This window comes from Brienomyrus brachyistius, chromosome 11, assembly GCF_023856365.1.
Source record: "Brienomyrus brachyistius isolate T26 chromosome 11, BBRACH_0.4, whole genome shotgun sequence".
In the NCBI taxonomy this organism is placed as follows: domain Eukaryota; kingdom Metazoa; phylum Chordata; class Actinopteri; order Osteoglossiformes; family Mormyridae; genus Brienomyrus; species Brienomyrus brachyistius.
In genome coordinates this window covers 22,741,061-22,765,863 of record NC_064543.1, presented here as the reverse complement: position 1 = coordinate 22,765,863, position 24,803 = coordinate 22,741,061, and the positions used below count along the sequence as shown (strand labels likewise).

Genomic DNA, 24,803 nt, shown 5'->3' with positions numbered 1-24,803 from the left:
AAACTTCATTGTCCAGCCTCAACAAATACTGTCCTGCTGCACTCACACCCATCATTATGAAGTGCTTCAAGAGGCTCGTCATAAAGCACATCAAGACCCTGCTGCCCTAATTACTAGACCCCCTGCAATTCACATATCACCACGACTGTTCCATGGACAATGCCATAGCCACCACACTCCATTTGGCCCTTACCCACAAGACACTTGCGTTCAAATGCTGTTCATAGACTTCAGTTCAGCATTCAACACAATCATTCCGCAGCTGATTGAAGAACTGAGCCTCCTGGGCCTGAACGGCTCTCTTTCCAATTGGACCTTGGACTTTACTGAGAAACCTCAGTCAGTCTGGATCAGGAGCAACACTTCCAGCACCACCACACTGAGCACTGGAGCCCGCCAGGGCTGTGTGCTCAGTCCACTACTGTTCACTCTGATGACTCATGACTATGTGCCAATGCACAGTTCAAATCACATCATCAAGTTTGCTGATGACGCAGCTATGGTGGGTCTCATCAGTAAACACGATGAGGAAGCATACAAAGAGGAAGTGCAATGACTATCGAACTGGTGCAGAGCCAACCACCTGTTTCTGAATGTAGACAAAACAAAAGAAATGGTTGTTGAACACGGAGTGACCACTCTCAGCTGCACATCAACGGGTCATGCGTAGAGATCATCGATAGAACCAAATACTTTGGTCTCCTTCTGGTGGAGAACCTTATAAGTTTAACCAATCATTATTTAAACTAATCAAATTTTGTGTGAAACTTCACAATGTTTTAAATAATCACACAGACACAAACCATACTCAAAATAATCCATATTTATTTAATACAAATAGAAGAATAAGAAAACTAAAAACTAAAATTATACAACTTTATATTAACCTCGTGCCCCCCCCATTTGGGGAATGAAGGGCAGGATAGGAACAGTACAGTCCCTGACAAACCTATCTTATCTTATCCTGTGTTATTGCATATTATATAATCTTATCTTAACTTACCCTATCTTATTCTTATCTTATTCTATACTATCTTACGTTATATACAATCTTATCTTAACCTATTCTTAGTTTATTCTATGTAATCTTATGTCATATTATCTTAGTTTAACCTTAACTTATCCTATCTTAGGCTTATCTTATTCTATACTATCTTATCTTAAGCTATCCTTAGTCTTATCCTATGTAATCTTATATCATACAATCTTAGGATTAGTTAAGATAAGGTTAAACTACCTTAATCTTATCTTATCCTAAGTACTTGTGAGATCTCTCACCTAATTATTTACAGGTTCTATAAAAAAACTATTTACATCACACAAGATAGCCCATCTCCACAGCCATCTCCAGGACCCCGGGGATGGCACTTAGCTGATCCAGCGCCTCATCATCAAATATCAGCTCAGCTTGGGCACCCTCATTATCACCATATGAGTAGTGATTCTCTGAATTTTGATTCTTCCCCTGCTTGCAGATGTAAACTGCATGTTGAAAATCATTCCAAAACTGATTACACCAGTAATGAGCAAGGCACTTGGCATCATAGGTCATTTTAGAATAGTTGCATAGATAAAAGTTATGCATCTTATTGAATCTTTCCATTTTCTCAAAAACAACAGAAGGGGAAATAAGTAGGGGTGTCGGACCCGTAACCAGCTCAGATGAGGGGGCTGCAGCTTGCGCTGGAACCTGATACAGAGGGGTGGGATGAACTGTGGCTGGAGGTGAAGATGGGTGTGGAGATGGGCTTACAGGTGAGACTACACATGGTGACGGAGGAGGAGAGTCTGTAAAAAAAGATGGGGATGGAGAGGAGGCAAAAGAGGATGGGACTGGTGATGGAAATAAGAAGGAAGTGGAGGAGAAGGCTGGTGAGCAGGGCTCAGGCTCTGACATTGATGGAGTGCGACACAGGATGGTAGCAACCTCGTCGTCACTCTGGGTGAGATCCACACACGGGATCTTGTCACCCACCTGGATTGAATCAAAGGGGTTACTGAAGGTTAGCAGGTTCTGCAAATTTTTTGTAAATGGCCCCTTCTGTTTTTTACACTTCTTTCTACGGCCTGACCGGCCTCCCGCCGTATTTCTACGGCGTCTTCTGCCCTGCTGAGCCCTGCTGGTCGCCAACGGGATGGGAGCAGATCCAGATATGGTTTGGGAGCTGGGTGCCGGTGGCCCAGTGCGGCATTTCTTCTGACGGCCTCCACTGCTGGTACTGGTTCGTCCTTTTGGATTATAAAGATAGGGGACACACATTTAATTAAAGTGAATCCTTATGTCACTCTACAAGAAAAGTACATCACATACATCACAGATATCGCACTTGGCAGTCAGTATTGCACATTGAGAGAAATTCTGCCATCTTATCGGATATAGGAAACACATGCTTGGGAGACTTATGCGCTGGTCTTGAATTGGGCTGCCTGCATTTCAGCAGGGGAACTTGACCTATAAAAACACACCATGTAGTGCACAGATTCCCTGATATGCAGAACAACAGCGAAAAACAACACTGTAAAGGTTCATGTGCACCAAATTTACAGATGTAGCTGCTTGAATTTTCCCGTTTCCATGATGGGGCCTTGGCTGGTCCATGACAGGTCCCTGCTGGGTCTTGGGTGGGACCTTGACTATAATGAGATCCCCCATGATGATGTAATGAACAAGGGGGCCGGCATGATCCGCCCCTTACCTCTCTGTGTTTAAAGTACTTGCAATGATTTATCCATCCACCAGGGAGAGCAGTGATTATGAAATCAGAAATGACTTACCTGAAATCAGGTATTGTAACTTCACTGCAAAAAATTTAAATCTAAGAAAAAGTATAATTTTCTTATATTTAGACAAAATTCTAATTCATTAATAAACTGACTACACTGCAATAAATGGCCTGTGAAATTTAAGAAATTGTTTCTGTTGTGAGGCAAAGATGGCGTATAACTAGCAAAATGTGTTTTAGTCAGTTTATTGATGAAAGAATTTTGTATTTTACTTCACCTTTTGGAGATGAGGCGGACCCAAGATGTGTGCAATACAATAAATACAGGCCTAAACAAAGTAATAAAGTTGATTGTGGAGAATAAAGGTGGACAGAGTGGAAAATGAAAAATAAAAAAACACATGGTTCTGTACTGTGCTCGAATAAAATAGACACATTCCTTAGTGTGTTCTGTCTGGCTAACAATCTGAAAAGCTGCTGATGGCTGCACATTCACAGGGGGGGGGGGCAGTCACAATGATGTGTGAATGTGTCATTAACTTCTCTGCTTGGCCACAATGAAAAGCAATATGTTTGCAGGGGATCAAGGTGAGGTTGTTTTCTTAACCTAAGAACACCGAACCAACGGTCAAGCATGTTGGTGGTAGTATCATGCTGTTTTTCTGACAGTACTGTACATCAGTACATTGCACAAAGAGGATGGAATAATGAAGCAGCACTAGATAGATAGATTGGGATTTTTTGTCATAGTACCAGATATGGAGTCTGATGCCTCTCACCCACTTTCAAAGTAGTCTGACAGGCCTTGACATTTTACTGTTTTTCTGAATTGCTAAAACACATGTCCTAAAATCTCATCATCAAACCACTAAGCACAAACTCTAAAATTCAAGCTAAACTCACAAAACCTTACACTTGTCTTGCAAAATCAAACAATCTTCTCAAAACTATATTATCTTTGCTCAAAAGCAAACACTGTTTTCAGATCATGCATCTCAAGTCAGTTGGTTAAAGGTACACTACTGAACAGTCATAGCACTCTACAGCAAAAAATGAAAACAGTACCAGTCAAAACTGTTGTTGACATGTAAATGAGAAACCGCAAGACTATAATAATAAAAAAAAATTATGGTCGTCTACCAAAAATATTTGTATACAGTTATGACTGATAATTACAGTTTTTCCCAATTGTTTATACACATTTTCTGAAAGCATGCCCCGTATTGTCATAACTCTACACACAAATCAAAAAACACACACACAATGGGCAGAACCCTTCAATTCTCTTGCAAAATGAAACTTTACGTTCATAACAATGTAATTTATTCTCAAAATGGTATTTTGTTTTCAAATGACACACAAACCATCATATGAAGACATTTATAAGAACCAGTTGATTACTGAAGTGCTTAATGTAAAACACTATGACCACTTCTTCATTCATCATAGTGACTTACTGTAAGCCTTTTTTTGAATTTATATTCCAAGAATTTACTGAATACAGTTACAGTAAAAAAAAAAAAAAACAACAACTCCGCTGCATCCTCCCTTCTGTTTCGGTCTGGCCACAGCACCTCATCCACATCACAAGCAATGTTTGCCCTGGCCAAGCAGCGGGGGAAATATCACCTAGCATGGGGAATCCAGCCATCAAGAGACTTCAACTCTCTTTGCCCAGCCTCCCTCATTGTTAGACCATGGTTGATCACATGGTCAACCAAAGTGGCTTTGATCTCATGAGAGATTACTTTCTTTGGCCTTCCTCGTGCTCCCCGTCCTCCTCCTCTTACTCTCACTCCTCTGGCTCTGCCTCTGTTTCCAACGTTGGCATCCATTGCTCCAAAACAGAAGAGCTCACCTGTTGGCCTTTTATAAAGCTCTGATTTCTAAATTACAATTATGTGATGAGTTAGTATGCAAAGTAGGGCAACTGACTTTACAATTTTGAATGACAGTGTGTTCCTTGTGAAAACAAGAGATTTTCTTCATGGAAATTGTGCCAAATGCAGAGAATTGTGTGTAGTGTTTTGAAAAAAGTGTGTTTTAAAAATGCAATTTGAGTGTAAAGCAGGAATTGTGCTTGTAGTTTAGCAGAATTGGTTCAGGGGGTTGGAGTCATTGTGTCTCAAGTACAAGTAATTGTGCGTAAACAACAAGAAAAACTGTAATATGTAACGTTTGCCATACATAGTACTCTAGAAAAGTTACTATAAAAAACTAATCCATAAAGTAACCAAACGAGAGGCATATTACAGTAAAATGTGCTACTGCCAAGCCAGAGTCACAGAAGAATATTCATTCTGCCTCATCACCATGTCTCAGTGCTGGGACTAGTGATGCTATCCCTTGTTGAGTGATGCAGAAAGAATCCTCTGTGTGACCCTTTTGTACCTTGACTTCAAAATGCAACTCCTATCCTTCTATGGCACGTATTCTATGTTCTAGTCACTCTTTGGCTTCTTCAAATGTTTAGAAATATGTGTGAACAGTTTTGAGTCAATGACTACTGTGTGTGGGCTGCGCTTAACCTCTGCGGCCTGTGTTTTCTATTTTGCATCAAAGTTCACCATAGCTCAAAATGTGTTTTGATGAATGAGAATGTGTTTTGAATTTTGCAAAAAGGATGACTGAGATCTGAAAATTGTGTCTAACTAGGTGAGCATGGTTTAAAGTTTCACCAAACAAGTGACTGATTCAATAAATGACTTTTGGCAATCGGCAGTTTTGTTCCCAAAATGATTTTCAATACTTCAGCAATTCAGAAAAACTGTTAAATATTTCACCTATCTAAAAAATATTTATCCCAAAGTGCTACAAATGCTTTTATTCAGCACAAACTCAGCACTAATAATCTGAGAACATTTAGAATGTCATTTTTTTTTTTTGTTAAAATCTACTTTAAACATACACTTTTCAAAAACCTATTTTCAGTGGTGCTGACAAATTGTAAAATATCACATTATAAATATTTCTAGCCTAGACTTGAGCTCCGAAGCTTACAGATATAGGGGATGGCTACACAAAGGTGAATGAGAGATTCAAAAAATTGTATGAGATTTGATTACTAAAGTGTTACAACTTTGAAGTGACTTTGGAGTCACCTTTGCATACTGTCAATGGCCCATCAGTCTGGACTGTCTGTCACTGCTCCTCACACCAATCAGTTTGGAAAGGCAGTGTGAATTTTACAGTTTTTTTTCCATTGCTAAGACAAAACTCTTCATGCAGTCACCACAATATTTACTTATGTGGGCTAAATTGTTAAGCATTTCACTTTGCTTTCATTCAAAATGCAATCAATGACTAAATGCTTCAATCTCACTCACATTACATTTTCAGGGGCCATTTTGCACATACCTACATATTGACACAAAAACTGCTAATAAGACAGTCGAAACTGAAATAAGTCATTTTGATAAATCACTTTCAAAACAGATTGTAAAAGCCACATAATCCATCCATCCATCCATTTTCCAAACCGCTTATCCAACTGGGTGACGGGGGGTCCAGAGCCTATCCCGGAAGCAATAGGCACGGGGCAGGAAACAACCCAGGATGGGGGGCCAGCCTATCGCAGAGCACACTCACACACCATTCACTCTGACATGCACACCTACGGGCAATTTGGCAACTCCAATTAGCCTCAGCATGTTTTTGGACTGTGGGGGGAAATCGGAGTACCCGGAGGAAACCCCACGACGACATGGGGAGAACATGCAAACTCCACACACATGTGACCCAGGCGGAGACTCGAACCCGGGTCCCAGAGGTGTACTTTAACTCCAACAAGTTATTCGGCAAAGCAAGAAATCCTGCTTTGTGAAGTACCCCCGATCTCAACCCTATTGAAAATTTGTGGGTCCGTGCCAGGACCCCAACTAGTTTAAATGAACTAGAAATTCTGCAAAGAAGAGTGATCAAACATTCCGCTAGAATTATGCCAGAAGCTTGCTAATGGCTACCAAACGATTCTCGTTGATACTTGTACTTGTGTATCAACTTGTGACCACAATTAAAATGTGTTTTTGTAAAGAAAGCGCCATCTCAATGTAACACCCTGCAAGTGAATAAATGGGCGTATTTAGACGAGAATTTAGGCACAGCCGAAGGAAGGGGGTTACTCACGTTGGCTGGCTTTTGGCAATGTGGGGGACATATTCACCTGTTACCTTAGCATTTGATGTTTGTTCAAACACGTCTCAGCCACAGATTTTACTGATTTCGTTATACAGTACAGTAGACATGCCGAAAAGAGCCCCGTATTTTTTACTGCTTCATGGTAACAAATCGCTGTTGGGCTAAAGGTGAACCATTTTATTATTTAGTATCCTAAGACATTTAGTTCCGAGTTAGGATAAGATAGTTATCACAGACTGCAAGATTCAAGACCAGTCAACCCTATTCTGACTTTCATTCTTCGAGTACTGAGATATTATGGGCATCATTTTGCCGTCCTTACCATGGCTGACTGAACCGGGGATGTCTTCCGGAGCAATCCGGACACTGACGGCCCCATTTGGCAGGAACGAGTCAATTCTCTGGAGGTAGACAGTCGCGTTCAAGGCAGACATCTTTCGCGTCGTATATCTTGCTGGGAAACTGAAAATCTGAGCTGCTTTGAATGTTCAAATCAAAACTCTAAATGAAATTCAAATTGTTATGATGCGGTTGCTAAGATACGGTGGCCGATTAGTGCCAGCACGCTGCAAAGTCTTCAAACACTTCAATCAAATGACAAGACACACGATATATATTGACAAAAGCGCGGAAAGATAATAGAAGCAGCGTAAATTTAGAAGACACCTTTAAAAACATAAAAGCGCTGCAGATTCGCTTACAACACAGTTGCTAAGTTTCCAGGTGACAAAACGGACCAATTGTGGCTGGGCCGTATATCGAATGTTTACGGAATATCGATTTATTATCAACACCAGATGTAGAATGACACACTACAGTTCGTGTCTGTTTAATTGATTGATTGAGATATATATATATATATATATAAATTTATTAAAGTATTTGAATAGAATTCCTTCCTGGTAGCAAGTAACGCGAGAGCTGCGGTCGTGACGTTTCACAGACTCCCAGAATTCATAGCGATAATTAAGCGACCCATTCGATCAGTGGGGGATTTGATGCAGGGGAATGACGAGGGGACGTTTTTATCTCACTCGTGGTTTTCATTTACAACTAAATATTTAGCCACTTGGAAATTTTTCTGTATTGCTAATATTCCTAAGAATCTAGGGATATGTCGATACACTTATTGCCATGTTGTGTTTTGTCCTAAAGGTACAGATTCTAATTAATAGTTTACATGCAAAGGTTCCCGCGGTGGTTTATTTTCTGCTCTGTCTGACCCCCGGACCGTTAGACAGCAGTGCTGTAATTCATCTTCAGCCATTTCACTCTTCCACTGTAGCAACGTAAACTGAAGAATTATGAACAATGATGGCGGCACATTCGCAGCTGCTCCGAGCTCTCCAATGTTCCTCTGACAGTGTTTTACTGGTTTCTTTGCTTCCAGTACCAGCATTTTTTTTTCTTTCCTGTTGTATATTTCTTTTATTTCATATTGTCTTTTACTTGTACTTTTATCCTTAACATGGCGTCGACAGGCTTGCTCCAAAGACATCTTATTGTATTTGCACAGTGACGGTAACGCTATCTTATCTTGCGAGGATATCGCACTGAACACCGCAGCAATTTCCTGATGTTGTAAACCTGCTCAACATTTGGCAATAAAGTCCATTCTGATTCTGAGAGGAAGTAGCATAAGGCTGTACTGCTAACGTTAGCATTAGCAAACCTTGCAGTGTTGGTAGTAAGGCGTTACTATAACCCCACTACTTTTGTCTATAAGGAGTAATGTAACTAATTGCCATTAAAAAACACGGAAGGTGCTGAAATTTAAATGCACTCTTTACCTTTGTCTTGCGTGAAAATATTAATGGATAAAGGCAGCATGTTCCCTTAATTTCCCGTTTATGATGTAACGCCACCCGACCTCACCATGGCGCAATGAATGGGTGGTATTGTAGGTACGCTGATAGATACAATTAGACGGTTGTATTGTCTGGCACTGTCATAGCTGCAACACTGAAATAATATAACTAGCCAGAGAGCACACATGCATTGGCACTATGTCTCCGCGATGCTTGAAAACCCATCAGCAAACATCTGTGTTGCAGAAACATCGCCACCGACCATTTGCACCCACCACACGTCGAAACTCCTGGCAGACACATGGTCCAATCCCACCCGTATTAAAAGTACATTTATATGCGGTAATTGATGAGTAGTAATTTCCAGTAACCTGCACAACACTGCTGACTAGTGACGTTGCCGCCGTTGGCTGAATCCGCAGTAGTTATGGTGCTATGATGTTAGATTTTTACAGGGACTGTGATAAATGCAGACCCCTCTATTATGGTTGCGTTAAAAAAAAAGCAAACATTTGTACTCAGATTTCATGGCGGTGTGCTTTTTATACCTTGACAAGTTTTCCTGAGATCAGATTTTAAAAATTGCAAAATATAGCAGCATATTGAATTATATTCTCTATCTTGAAACGTAGCGTGTCGCCAGACTCTCCGATACACAGCTCTATGGTCCATACAGAGGAGATGAAGAACATGAGTTCGCTAAGTCACGAAGTTATCTTTTGTCATGTGACTACGTTTACGTGCCTTTATGCAATTAAGATGTTTTCATGTGATTTTAATAATGCAATTACAGAGCTAGCCATGTAAACGCATTAATTGGGGAACTCATTCATAAATGCTTCATTCATAACATTTGTTACATTTCTAAGGAGATTTTGGGATTTATAAAGAAAAACGTATGCTGGAAAAAAATGCGTACATTCTGCAAACGAGGCTGACGGGGATGCTGTTTCGACAGAATCCTGTAGAGGGCACTGTGTACGCTAAATTGAAGGCTCCAGGAATGTTTTCGGCGTTTCATCTTACTAAGAAAATAATAATAATTCAAATGTTTTTTGTCACACGGCCATTGGCTCTGAAATTAAACTGTCCTTTTTAGATAAAATTGTTTAAATTTGCAAACTGAATTGTATGCTGTGTTTGAATGTTCAGACATTATTATGAGGTATTTCATTGCATATTTTTCAAGTTAATACCCTCTGAAATTGGTACTCTGTCACTAAGGCATACTGTACAAACAATGCATTTTCTGCCCAGGGTAAATGGACTGCATTTATATAACGCGTTTCTATTCGTACAAGTACTCAAAGCACTTTACATTTTATGCCACACACACACTCCGGTGGCGAAGGCTTCCATGCAAGGTGCCAACCTACACACTAGGAGCAATTTGGGGTTTAGGGTCTTGCTCAAGGCCCCATTTTGATGGGGACAGGAGGAACCAGGGCTTGAACCTGCAACCTTCTGGTTGTCAAACGATAGCACTACCACCATCTTCCCCAGGGTGAAGGCTTGTTATGCACCGTTTCCCTAATGGGGATAGTCCTCGCAGCAATAAAAAACATTTTGAAAATACAATATATTGTATGAAAAATTACAAATTTAAGTCCAAAACTGTTCTACTTGACGGCAAGTTTCACCAGATTTACAGTAACAAAAAAAAACCCATAAATGAACACAAAATTCACACATAAAAAAATCTACAAATGAAAGAAATGTAAGTATATCACTCCAGTGATAATCCCTCCTCCAATACTTCAGAACAAACCTTCCCCCACCCCTCCACAACTCCCCTTTTTAACTTATTTACCTTAAACAGAAGTGTGTATTAAAGGCATATAATTATCAGCAGACTATATAAAATGGTAAGAGTGCCCTCTGGCGGCTTGGGGGTGTGTTACCTCTGTGGATTCAGGAGGCGTTTTTCCTAAATCACAGATATATGAATTGCTTATTGATTGGGTTACTCTGTCACATCAATCACTGGTCATAAAAAGTACATCACTAAAGTACATGATGATACCTAGAAAAACAGTAACTATGGAATAAGATATTCCAGGAACGTTACAACTGTGCAGGTTACAATAAAAAAAAAAACAGTTGTAAATAATTTATAGGTCTTACATGCAAAGCACATGGCCATAAAATAATGCCATAAACGTTTATAAACTAATTAACTGCAAGTACTAATCTATTATAGTCGCATGTTAAACAAGTGGCAAGCTGGTTCAGTAGGTTGTAGATTCTTGTGCAGTTTTTTTTCCGCCATTCAAAGATGCAGTTTGATGAACTGGTGTTTCTCAGTTGCCCATAGTGTGTGTTATGTGAAGGAGTGGCACCCTGTCCAGCATGTACCCCAGCCCTGTAGCCAGTGCTGTCTGTGATAGCACCCCCTATGACCCTGACCAGGAAAACCAGAAGGAATAGTGAGTGCATATATTAAACTAGACCAATACTGTTAATCTAAAAATGACAGCAGTATTTGAGCAATGCAGCCATTGAGCAATGGCTGCATACTTCAAATGACACAGAAAAAGGGAAATTGAAAACGTCGTTAACAGAGCAGGTTAGTGGTCAGATGAGTTTGTTGAAATTAGTTGATGTAGTGTAAATGCAATATTTTGACTCTAAGAGTCAGTGGTCACTTTTGCATCTGATGTGACATTCATGCTATCAGAGTCTCATGCTCAGGTCCGATTGCTCAAATATGTTAGACTGAGGGAAATATTGTAAAACTTCATCAAGGAGTCAAGAACCCAACAGCAGTAATTCCATTAGCAGAGCCCAGAGTCATTACTCTCAAACAACGTCCTTCATTTTTCCATTCTACTACTCGTAACATAATGGCACAGCTTCAAGCACTGTCGTCTCAGACCATTGGGACCTGGTTTCGAGTCTCCACCAGGATTCCATGAGTGAGGACTTTGCATCTTCTCCCCGTGTCAAAGTCGGTCAGTTCTCTCTCATCAATCAAACCAGTGAAATAGACCACCACCATCGTCCCCATGCTGAAGAAAACTTCATTGTCCAGCCTCAACAAATACTGTCCTGCTGCACTCACACCCATCATTATGAAGTGCTTCAAGAGGCTCGTCATAAAGCACATCAAGACCCTGCTGCCCTAATTACTAGACCCCCTGCAATTCACATATCACCACGACTGTTCCATGGACAATGCCATAGCCACCACACTCCATTTGGCCCTTACCCACAAGACACTTGCGTTCAAATGCTGTTCATAGACTTCAGTTCAGCATTCAACACAATCATTCCGCAGCTGATTGAAGAACTGAGCCTCCTGGGCCTGAACGGCTCTCTTTCCAATTGGACCTTGGACTTTACTGAGAAACCTCAGTCAGTCTGGATCAGGAGCAACACTTCCAGCACCACCACACTGAGCACTGGAGCCCGCCAGGGCTGTGTGCTCAGTCCACTACTGTTCACTCTGATGACTCATGACTATGTGCCAATGCACAGTTCAAATCACATCATCAAGTTTGCTGATGACGCAGCTATGGTGGGTCTCATCAGTAAACACGATGAGGAAGCATACAAAGAGGAAGTGCAATGACTATCGAACTGGTGCAGAGCCAACCACCCGTTTCTGAATGTAGACAAAACAAAAGAAATGGTTGTTGAACACGGAGTGACCACTCTCAGCTGCACATCAACGGGTCATGCGTAGAGATCATCGATAGAACCAAATACTTTGGTCTCCTTCTGGTGGAGAACCTTATGAGTTTAACCAATCATTATTTAAACTAATCAAATTTTGTGTGAAACTTCACAATGTTTTAAATAATCACACAGACACAAACCATACTCAAAATAATCCATATTTATTTAATACAAATAGAAGAATAAGAAAACTAAAAACTAAAATTATACAACTTTATATTAACCTCGTGCCCCCCCCATTTGGGGAATGAAGGGCAGGATAGGAACAGTACAGTCCCTGACAAACCTATCTTATCTTATCCTGTGTTATTGCATATTATATAATCTTATCTTAACTTACCCTATCTTATTCTTATCTTATTCTATACTATCTTACGTTATATACAATCTTATCTTAACCTATTCTTAGTTTATTCTATGTAATCTTATGTCATATTATCTTAGTTTAACCTTAACTTATCCTATCTTATCTTAAGCTATCCTTAGTCTTATCCTATGTAATCTTATATCATACAATCTTAGGATTAGTTAAGATAAGGTTAAACTACCTTAATCTTATCTTATCCTAAGTACTTGTGAGATCTCTCACCTAATTATTTACAGGTTCTATAAAAAAACTATTTACATCACACAAGATAGCCCATCTCCACAGCCATCTCCAGGACCCCGGGGATGGCACTTAGCTGATCCAGCGCCTCATCATCAAATATCAGCTCAGCTTGGGCACCCTCATTATCACCATATGAGTAGTGATTCTCTGAATTTTGATTCTTCCCCTGCTTGCAGATGTAAACTGCATGTTGAAAATCATTCCAAAACTGATTACACCAGTAATGAGCAAGGCACTTGGCATCATAGGTCATTTTAGAATAGTTGCATAGATAAAAGTTATGCATCTTATTGAATCTTTCCATTTTCTCAAAAACAACAGAAGGGGAAATAAGTAGGGGTGTCGGACCCGTAACCAGCTCAGATGAGGGGGCTGCAGCTTGCGCTGGAACCTGATACAGAGGGGTGGGATGAACTGTGGCTGGAGGTGAAGATGGGTGTGGAGATGGGCTTACAGGTGAGACTACACATGGTGACGGAGGAGGAGAGTCTGTAAAAAAAGATGGGGATGGAGAGGAGGCAAAAGAGGATGGGACTGGTGATGGAAATAAGAAGGAAGTGGAGGAGAAGGCTGGTGAGCAGGGCTCAGGCTCTGACATTGATGGAGTGCGACACAGGATGGTAGCAACCTCGTCGTCACTCTGGGTGAGATCCACACACGGGATCTTGTCACCCACCTGGATTGAATCAAAGGGGTTACTGAAGGTTAGCAGGTTCTGCAAATTTTTTGTAAATGGCCCCTTCTGTTTTTTACACTTCTTTCTACGGCCTGACCGGCCTCCCGCCGTATTTCTACGGCGTCTTCTGCCCTGCTGAGCCCTGCTGGTCGCCAACGGGATGGGAGCAGATCCAGATATGGTTTGGGAGCTGGGTGCCGGTGGCCCAGTGCGGCATTTCTTCTGACGGCCTCCACTGCTGGTACTGGTTCGTCCTTTTGGATTATAAAGATAGGGGACACACATTTAATTAAAGTGAATCCTTATGTCACTCTACAAGAAAAGTACATCACATACATCACAGATATCGCACTTGGCAGTCAGTATTGCACATTGAGAGAAATTCTGCCATCTTATCGGATATAGGAAACACATGCTTGGGAGACTTATGCGCTGGTCTTGAATTGGGCTGCCTGCATTTCAGCAGGGGAACTTGACCTATAAAAACACACCATGTAGTGCACAGATTCCCTGATATGCAGAACAACGGCGAAAAACAACACTGGAAAGGTTCATGTGCACCAAATTTACAGATGTAGCCGCTTGAATTTTCCCGTTTCCATGATGGGGCCTTGGCTGGTCCATGACAGGTCCCTGCTGGGTCTTGGGTGGGACCTTGACTATAATGAGATCCCCCATGATGATGTAATGAACAAGGGGGCCGGCATGATCCGCCCCTTACCTCTCTGTGTTTAAAGTACTTGCAATGATTTATCCATCCACCAGGGAGAGCAGTGATTATGAAATCAGAAATGACTTACCTGAAATCAGGTATTGTAACTTCACTGCAAAAAATTTAAATCTAAGAAAAAGTATAATTTTCTTATATTTAGACAAAATTCTAATTCATTAATAAACTGACTACACTGCAATAAATGGCCTGTGAAATTTAAGAAATTGTTTCTGTTGTGAGGCAAAGATGGCGTATAACTAGCAAAATGTGTTTTAGTCAGTTTATTGATGAAAGAATTTTGTATTTTACTTCACCTTTTGGAGATGAGGCGGACCCAAGATGTGTGCAATACAATAAATACAGGCCTAAACAAAGTAATAAAGTTGATTGTGGAGAATAAAGGTGGACAGAGTGGAAAATGAAAAATAAAAAAACACTGTGCTCGAATAAAATAGACACATTCCTTAGTGTGTTCTGTCTGGCTAACAATCTGAAAAGCTGCTGATGGCTGCACATTCACAGGGGGGGGGGGCAGTCACAATGATGTGTGAATGTGTCATTAACTTCTCTGCTTGGCCACAATGAAAAGCAATATGTTTGCAGGGGATCAAGGTGAGGTTGTTTTCTTAACCTAAGAACACCGAACCAACGGTCAAGCATGTTGGTGGTAGTATCATGCTGTTTTTCTGACAGTACTGTACATCAGTACATTGCACAAAGAGGATGGAATAATGAAGCAGCACTAGATAGATAGATTGGGATTTTTTGTCATAGTACCAGATATGGAGTCTGAGGCCTCTCACCCACTTTCAAAGTAGTCTGACAGGCCTTGACATTTTACTGTTTTTCTGAATTGCTAAAACACATGTCCTAAAATCTCATCTCCTTTAATCAAACCACTAAACACAAACTCTAAAATTCAAGCTAAACTCACAAAACCTTACACTTGTCTTGCAAAATCAAACAATCTTCTCAAAACTATATTATCTTTGCTCAAAAGCAAACACTGTTTTCAGATCATGCATCTCAAGTCAGTTGGTTAAAGGTACACTACTGAACAGTCATAGCACTCTACAGCAAAAAATGAAAACAGTACCAGTCAAAACTGTTGTTGACATGTAAATGAGAAACCGCAAGACTATAATAATAAAAAAAAAATTATGGTCGTCTACCAAAAATATTTGTATACAGTTATGACTGATAATTACAGTTTTTCCCAATTGTTTATACACATTTTCTGAAAGCATGCCCCGTATTGTCATAACTCTACACCCAAATCAAAAAACACACACACAATGGGCAGAACCCTTCAATTCTCTTGCAAAATGAAACTTTACGTTCATAACAATGTAATTTATTCTCAAAATGGTATTTTGTTTTCAAATGACACACAAACCATCATATGAAGACATTTATAAGAACCAGTTGATTACTGAAGTGCTTAATGTAAAACACTATGACCACTTCTTCATTCATCATAGTGACTTACTGTAAGCCTTTTTTTGAATTTATATTCCAAGAATTTACTGAATACAGTTACAGTAAAAAAAAAAAAAACAACTCCGCTGCATCCTCCCTTCTGTTTCGGTCTGGCCACAGCACCTCATCCACATCACAAGCAATGTTTGCCCTGGCCAAGCAGCGGGGGAAATATCACCTAGCATGGGGAATCCAGCCATCAAGAGACTTCAACTCTCTTTGCCCAGCCTCCCTCATTGTTAGACCATGGTTGATCACATGGTCAACCAAAGTGGCTTTGATCTCATGAGAGATTACTTTCTTTGGCCTTCCTCGTGCTCCCCGTCCTCCTCCTCTTACTCTCACTCCTCTGGCTCTGCCTCTGTTTCCAACGTTGGCATCCATTGCTCCAAAACAGAAGAGCTCACCTGTTGGCCTTTTATAAAGCTCTGATTTCTAAATTACAATTATGTGATGAGTTAGTATGCAAAGTAGGGCAACTGACTTTACAATTTTGAATGACAGTGTGTTCCTTGTGAAAACAAGAGATTTTCTTCATGGAAATTGTGCCAAATGCAGAGAATTGTGTGTAGTGTTTTGAAAAAAGTGTGTTTTAAAAATGCAATTTGAGTGTAAAGCAGGAATTGTGCTTGTAGTTTAGCAGAATTGGTTCAGGGGGTTGGAGTCATTGTGTCTCAAGTACAAGTAATTGTGCGTAAACAACAAGAAAAACTGTAATATGTAACGTTTGCCATACATAGTACTCTAGAAAAGTTACTATAAAAAACTAATCCATAAAGTAACCAAACGAGAGGCATATTACAGTAAAATGTGCTACTGCCAAGCCAGAGTCACAGAAGAATATTCATTCTGCCTCATCACCATGTCTCAGTGCTGGGACTAGTGATGCTATCCCTTGTTGAGTGATGCAGAAAGAATCCTCTGTGTGACCCTTTTGTACCTTGACTTCAAAATGCAACTCCTATCCTTCTATGGCACGTATTCTATGTTCTAGTCACTCTTTGGCTTCTTCAAATGTTTAGAAATATGTGTGAACAGTTTTGAGTCAATGACTACTGTGTGTGGGCTGCGCTTAACCTCTGCGGCCTGTGTTTTCTATTTTGCATCAAAGTTCACCATAGCTCAAAATGTGTTTTGATGAATGAGAATGTGTTTTGAATTTTGCAAAAAGGATGACTGAGATCTGAAAATTGTGTCTAACTAGGTGAGCATGGTTTAAAGTTTCACCAAACAAGTGACTGATTCAATAAATGACTTTTGGCAATCGGCAGTTTTGTTCCCAAAATGATTTTCAATACTTCAGCAATTCAGAAAAACTGTTAAATATTTCACCTATCTAAAAAATATTTATCCCAAAGTGCTACAAATGCTTTTATTCAGCACAAACTCAGCACTAATAATCTGAGAACATTTAGAATGTCATTCTTTTTTGTTAAAATCTACTTTAAACATACACTTTTCAAAAACCTATTTTCAGTGGTGCTGACAAATTGTAAAATATCACATTATAAATATTTCTAGCCTAAGCTTGAGCTCTGAAGCTTACAGACATAGGGGATGGCTACACAAAGGTGAATGAGAGATTCAAAAAATTGTATGAGATTTGATTACTAAAGTGTTACAACTTTGAAGTGACTTTGGAGTCACCTTTGCATACTGTCAATGGCCCATCAGTCTGGACTGTCTGTCACTGCTCTTCACACCAATCAGTTTGGAAAGGCAGTGTGAATTTTACAGTTTTTTTTCCATTGCTAAGACAAAACTCTTCATGCAGTCACCACAATATTTACTTATGTGGGCTAAATTGTTAAGCATTTCACTTTGCTTTCATTCAAAATGCAATCAATGACTAAATGCTTCAATCTCACTCACATTACATTTTCAGGGGCCATTTTGCACATACCTACATATTGACACAAAAACTGCTAATAAGACAGTCGAAACTGAAATAAGTCATTTTGATAAATCACTTTCAAAACAGATTGTAAAAGCCACATAATCCATCCATCCATCCATCCATTTTCCAAACCGCTTATCCAACTGGGTGACGGGGGGTCCAGAGCCTATCCCGGAAGCAATAGGCACGGGGCAGGAAACAACCCAGGATGGGGGGCCAGCCTATCGCAGAGCACACTCACACACCATTCACTCTGACATGCACACCTACGGGCAATTTGGCAACTCCAATTAGCCTCAGCATGTTTTTGGACTGTGGGGGGAAATCGGAGTACCCGGAGGAAACCCCACGACGACATGGGGAGAACATGCAAACTCCACACACATGTGACCCAGGCGGAGACTCGAACCCGGGTCCCAGAGGTGTACTTTAACTCCAACAAGTTATTCGGCAAAGCAAGAAATCCTGCTTTGTGAAGTACCCCCGATCTCAACCCTATTGAAAATTTGTGGGTCCGTGCCAGGACCCCAACTAGTTTAAATGAACTAGAAATTCTGCAAAGAAGAGTGATCAAACATTCCGCTAGAATTATGCCAGAAGCTTGCTAATGGCTACCAAACGATTCTCGTTGATACTTGTACTTGTGTATCAACTTGTGACCACAATTAAAATGTGTTTTTGTAAAGAAAGCGCCATCTCAATGTAACACCCTGCAAGTGAATAAATGGGCGTATTTAGACGAGAATTTAGGCACAGCCGAAGGAAGGGGGTTACTCACGTTGGCTGGCTTTTGGCAATGTGGGGGACATATTCACCTGTTACCTTAGCATTTGATGTTTGTTCAAACACGTCTCAGCCACAGATTTTACTGATTTCGTTATACAGTACAGTAGACATGCCGAAAAGAGCCCCGTATTTTTTACTGCTTCATGGTAACAAATCGCTGTTGGGCTAAAGGTGAACCATTTTATTATTTAGTATCCTAAGACATTTAGTTCCGAGTTAGGATAAGATAGTTATCACAGACTGCAAGATTCAAGACCAGTCAACCCTATTCTGACTTTCATTCTTCGAGTACTGAGATATTATGGGCATCATTTTGCCGTCCTTACCATGGCTGACTGAACCGGGGATGTCTTCCGGAGCAATCCGGACACTGACGGCCCCATTTGGCAGGAACGAGTCAATTCTCTGGAGGTAGACAGTCGCGTTCAAGGCAGACATCTTTCGCGTCGTATATCTTGCTGGGAAACTGAAAATCTGAGCTGCTTTGAATGTTCAAATCAAAACTCTAAATGAAATTCAAATTGTTATGATGCGGTTGCTAAGATACGGTGGCCGATTAGTGCCAGCACGCTGCAAAGTCTTCAAACACTTCAATCAAATGACAAGACACACGATATATATTGACAAAAGCGCGGAAAGATAATAGAAGCAGCGTAAATTTAGAAGACACCTTTAAAAACATAAAAGCGCTGCAGATTCGCTTACAACACAGTTGCTAAGTTTCCAGGTGACAAAACGGACCAATTGTGGCTGGGCCGTATATCGAATGTTTACGGAATATCGATTTATTATCAACACAAGATGTAGAATGACACACTACAGTTCGTGTCTGTTTAATTAATTGATTGATTGATATATATATATATATATATATAAATTTATTAAAGTATTTGAATAGAATTCCTTCCTGGTAGCAAGTAACGCGAGAGCTGCGGTGGTGACGTTTCACAGACTCCCAGAATTCATAGCGATAATTAAGCGACCCATTCAATCAGTGGGGGATTTGATGCAGGGGAATGACGAGGGGACGTTTTTATCTCACTCGTGGTTTTCATTTACAACTAAATATTTAGCCACTTGGAAATTTTTCTGTATTGCTAATATTCCTAAGAATCTAGGGATATGTCGATACACTTATTGCCATGTTGTGTTTTGTCCTAAAGGTACAGATTCTAATTAATAGTTTACATGCAAAGGTTCCCGCGGTGGTTTATTTTCTGCTCTGTCTGACCCCCGGACCGTTAGACAGCAGTGCTGTAATTCATCTTCAGCCATTTCACTCTTCCACTGTAGCAACGTAAACTGAAGAATTATGAACAATGATGGCGGCACATTCGCAGCTGCTCCGAGCTCTCCAATGTTCCTCTGACAGTGTTTTACTGGTTTCTTTGCTTCCAGTACCAGCATTTTTTTTTCTTTCCTGTTGTTGTATATTTCTTTTATTTCATATTGTCTTTTACTTGTACTTTTATCCTTAACATGGCGTCGACAGGCTTGCTCCAAAGACATCTTATTGTATTTGCACAGTGACGGTAACGCTATCTTATCTTGCGAGGATATCGCACTGAACACCGCAGCAATTTCCTGATGTTGTAAACCTGCTCAACATTTGGCAATAAAGTCCATTCTGATTCTGAGAGGAAGTAGCATAAGGCTGTACTGCTAACGTTAGCATTAGCAAACCTTGCAGTGTTGGTAGTAAGGCGTTACTATAACCCCACTACTTTTGTCTATAAGGAGTAATGTAACTAATTGCCATTAAAAAACACGGAAGGTGCTGAAATTTAAATGCACTCTTTACCTTTGTCTTGCGTGAAAATATTAATGGATAAAGGCAGCATGTTCCCTTAATTTCCCGTTTATGATGTAACGCCACCCGACCTCACCATGGCGCAATGAATGGGTGGTATTGTAGGTACGCTGATAGATACAATTAGACGGTTGTATTGTCTGGCACTGTCATAGCTGCAACACTGAAATAATATAACTAGCCAGAGAGCACACATGCATTGGCACTATGTCTCCGCGATGCTTGAAAACCCATCAGCAAACATCTGTGTTGCAGAAACATCGCCACCGACCATTTGCACCCACCACACGTCGAAACTCCTGGCAGACACATGGTCCAATCCCACCCGTATTAAAAGTACATTTATATGCGGTAATTGATGAGTAGTAATTTCCAGTAACCTGCACAACACTGCTGACTAGTGACGTTGCCGCCGTTGGCTGAATCCGCAGTAGTTATGGTGCTATGATGTTAGATTTTTACAGGGACTGTGATAAATGCAGACCCCTCTATTATGGTTGCGTTAAAAAAAAAGCAAACATTTGTACTCAGATTTCATGGCGGTGTGCTTTTTATACCTTGACAAGTTTTCCTGAGATCAGATTTTAAAAATTGCAAAATATAGCAGCATATTGAATTATATTCTCTATCTTGAAACGTAGCGTGTCGCCAGACTCTCCGATACACAGCTCTATGGTCCATACAGAGGAGATGAAGAACATGAGTTCGCTAAGTCACGAAGTTATCTTTTGTCATGTGACTACGTTTACGTGCCTTGATGCAATTAAGATGTTTTCATGTGATTTTAATAATGCAATTACAGAGCTAGCCATGTGTAGCAGGAGAAGGAAACGAGGTGTGTGCCTAATTAAGTTTTGGAGGGGAGTGGCCAATCGGAGAGGGCGCTCAGACTATAAGGGTTACCCTGGCACCAATGTTCTAGGCTCCTTGTCGGCGGTCACCTTAATTGCTGGATCTCCTGTTCGTCTGCGGACATTTTACCTTGGTGTGTTCAGCCCGGTACGGTGAATATTACAAGCTGCAGTAGAACGGTTGACGTTGGGGCTAATACGGCTGGGTTTTGAGTCCTTACCTTTTATTATTACAGGGTCCCGTGTGTTGTGGCGTGGGGTTGACAGCTGCTTCATCTCGCGTGGAACTAGTGCTGCTCTGCCTAGCGGCGACTGCGCCCTGCTCTGCCTAGCGGCGACTGCGCCCTGCTCTGCCTAGCGGCGACTGCGCCCTGCTCTGCCTAGCGGCGGCTCAGCTTTATTTTGCCTTATTGCTGCTGCCTAGTGACATTTGCACCGTTTCGCGCTTTGCGCTTCCGGTTTGTCCATACTCTGTCTAGCCTATAGCAGGGTGAGTCGCAAGCGGGTCCATAGCTGGGGGCAGGGGGGTGTGCGTGCCCACATGAGTGCGAGCGGGGGTTGGAGAGTCTGACTGGTCCCCCGCTTCCTAAGGGTTTGTGTTTTGTTTTGATTGTATTATGTTTGTTTTGTTGATACATTTGTTCTGTTTTGAATGGGATTTTTATTGTGCATTAATGTAATGGTTTTGTATTTTATTTGTTTCTTTTAGACTGCAGTGTTTTCTTTGGGTTTTGCGTGATTTTGTTTGGTTTGCGGTTACATCTTGTTTTTCCCTCCTTGCTTGTGCCCGCCCGACTCTGGCTGTTCTAGGTCCCGGCGCCCAGCCTTAGATCGGCAGGAAGTGGCTGCTGGTACGCGGCGGTGCTCCAAGCTTACGGTGCTCGGATCGACAGATTTACTCTTTTTATGGTTTTATTGTGTAATAAAAGTGTGTGTTCGGAACAACGTCTCTCCGCTGTTTATGGTGAACGGACCAGTGTGCCTTTGCCCGGGGATAGGGCGATTTAACTTTCTCTGGGTGTAATACCTGGGGTGGCGTAGTCGGACTAACGTGTGGCTATTGGTACCATTGTTTGGTACTATTTGGCAGTATTTCTCTCACCACCACTCGCCACATCTTGGCGTAGTCGGCAGGATCATCTTTCAGCGGAGACGTGTGTTCCTTTTAATTGAGTTTCTGTAATTTTTATTTTTTTAGGGTATCGTCAGTTTGGAGAGGCAGAGCAGCAGTTTGTTCCTTGTGGATCCTTTTGGGTGGCTTGGTGACGGTTTGCCCAAGATACGGGTTCGCGCAGCTGTAATAATTTGAGCGCTACCATCATACTGGATTAGCCCAGCCTTGGTTAAATTATAGGTATGGCGGAGGAGTTACAGGAATTGAGGGAGCTTGTTTTACAACTGCAAGCTGAGAATGATAGGCTGCGCCAGGAGCCGGTTTCTGTTGCCCCAGGGCCTAGTGCTAGTGTTAACCCCAGTCACTTTACTGTACCCAGTAGAGGTACCCCTGTAGTCGAACGTTTGGTTCTTGTCCCTAGGGATAGGAAATGCCCCATTTTTAGAGGGAGAACAGGAATAGGGTTAATGGAGTGGCTGGAGGAAGTGGAGGCCAGTATGAGGGCACGTCATTTGTCCAGGGCAGATCAGGCATTCTTCTTGTTTGACCATTTGGAGGGCGAGGCAAAGGAGGAGATAAAGTACCGTCCTCAGGACAGAACAGACCCAGTAAAGATAATAGCAGTTCTAAAGGAACTGTATGGGTGTACTGAATCCTATGTGTCTTTACAGCAAGCTTTCTTTGCTAGAAGGCAAGAGGACGGGGAGTCTCTTCAGGAGTTTTCCTTGGCTTTAATGGGCCTTATGGAGGCTGTAAAACAGCGTGCACCGGCCGATATGGAGAATGCAGATTTGTTGCTGCGGGATCAATTTATTGAACACGTACTAGATGGTGCTTTGCGCCGTGAATTGAAACAATTAGTGCGCCGGCAGCCTATGGCTACGTTGTTGGATGTCCGAGGGGAGGCTATCAGGTGGGAGCGTGAGGGTTTGCCCCGTGCTGCACGCGGACGGAGTAGTTCCGTGCCAGCAGTGCTTGGTGTTCAGTATGGGGTTCATGGTGGTCCCCAGGGTGCTGGTAATTCATCCCATTGGACTGCAATGGAGGAAGTGAGAGCGTTACTGACGTGTCAGCAGAAGCAGTTGTCTCAGCTCACCCAGAGTGTGGCTCGGTTGCAGAACTCCAGTCAGCGTGATCGTGCACCCCAGAAGGATCCAGTAACATGTCGGCGTTGTCAGCAGCCCGGTCACTTCGCTAGGGAGTGTGATGGTTTGCGCATTCGCTCTGGTAACTTGCCCCGGCAGAGGATATTCTCACAGCCCAATAGTCAGCCCCATCCGGTGCAACCGTCGGAAAACTAGTGCCCACTGAACTGGGGGGCCAAAGTTCTGTGGGGATTGTTTCTGGCTCAAGTAATTTGGGGAATGCCTCCCGGTTAATGTCATCCTGCCCCCACTTGGAGGTAGACATGAGTGGCGTAAGGGTGCCCTGTCTGGTTGACACTGGATCAATGGTGTCTACTATCACTCAGAGCTTCTTTCAGCAATATTTTGTGCCTTTGGGTCATAAGCGACTACAGGATTGCCGTTGGTTGGAGCTTCGAGCTGCCAATGGACTAGCTATTCCGTATATTGGTTATCTGGAGCTAGATGTTAACCTGTGTGGAAAGTGGATGCTGGGCTGTGGGATACTTGTGGTCAGGGATCCCCCTGGTAGTTTACCATCTCAATTTCCAGGTATACTGGGTATGAATGTGATTAGGAGGTGTTATCGAGAGTTGTTTTCCCAGCATGGTGCGTCGTTGTTTGAACAACCTGGTTCGTTTCAGGTCCCTGAACCAGTGGTGCAGGCGTTATGTCAGTGTCATGCTCAGGAGTTGGCTCCTCCGGTTTCTGGTAGGGCCAAGGTCCGGGGTGGGAGGGCCTGTCGCGTTCCAGGTGGGACCATGAAGTTGGTGGCCGCAACATGCTTGGAGCAGCTTTCTGGTAGCACTGTAATGTTTGAACCTCCAGAGGCTGGTTTGCCTGCTGGGCTTCTTGCTTCCCCAGCATTGGTTCAGGTGCTGCGGGGCACAGTGTACATTTCTGTCATCAATGTAGGGGCTACTGATGTGCTTCTTTACCCTCGTACCTTTTTAGGTACATTAGGTGCAGTTAGCGTGGTGAGCCTCCCTGCTGGAGTCACGGAGGTGCCTCCGGGGGTACCCACTACGGCATTTCAGTCTGCGACCACAGCCACTATGGATCCAGTGGAGGCTCTGGACCTGTCCTCGCTCCCGGTTGAGACACAGATCCTAGTAAAAACCCTGCTAAGAAAATTCGCGTCAGTGTTTTCAGCTGACGAGGGGGATTTGGGTTGTACAGATCTGATTATGCATGAGATTCCACTACTGGATGAGGCCCCAGTTAGGCAGCGCTATAGGCGCATACCACCTTCAGAGTACGAGCTGGTGAAAGGGCATATTAATCAGCTTTTGGAAGCTCAGGTGATTACGGAAAGCAGTAGTCCCTATGCTTCCCCTATTGTTCTGGTCCGGAAAAAGGATGGCAGTTTGCGCTTGTGCGTAGACTATAGGCAGTTGA

General features: G+C 42.0%; 2 protein-coding genes across 3 annotated transcripts; both read right to left on the bottom strand.

Annotated features, from left to right (window-relative positions):
• Positions 1-336: 336 nt before the first annotated feature.
• On the bottom strand, positions 337-7,340 carry LOC125704131 (uncharacterized). Its single transcript, XM_048969459.1, has 3 exons — positions 7,183-7,340; positions 1,330-2,229; positions 337-386 (listed from the first exon to the last, which is right to left on the bottom strand). The coding sequence occupies exons 1-3, from the start codon at positions 7,292-7,294 to the stop codon at positions 337-339; spliced, it is 1,062 nt and encodes a 353-aa protein (XP_048825416.1). The 5' UTR covers positions 7,295-7,340.
• On the bottom strand, positions 894-18,990 carry LOC125751920 (uncharacterized). Of its 2 annotated transcripts, XR_007400811.1 has the most exons (3): positions 18,833-18,990; positions 12,803-13,886; positions 894-1,124 (listed from the first exon to the last, which is right to left on the bottom strand). XR_007400811.1 is itself a non-coding variant. In XM_049031357.1 (2 exons), exons 1-2 carry the CDS (start codon positions 18,942-18,944, stop codon positions 12,973-12,975), a joined length of 1,026 nt encoding a protein of 341 aa, XP_048887314.1. In that variant the 5' UTR covers positions 18,945-18,990; the 3' UTR covers positions 12,577-12,972. The 2 variants fall into 2 exon arrangements, 1 of the variants encoding a protein (XP_048887314.1); XM_049031357.1 differs by lacking the exon at positions 894-1,124 and having other exon boundaries at positions 12,577-13,886.
• Between the last annotated feature and the right edge of the window lie 5,813 nt (positions 18,991-24,803).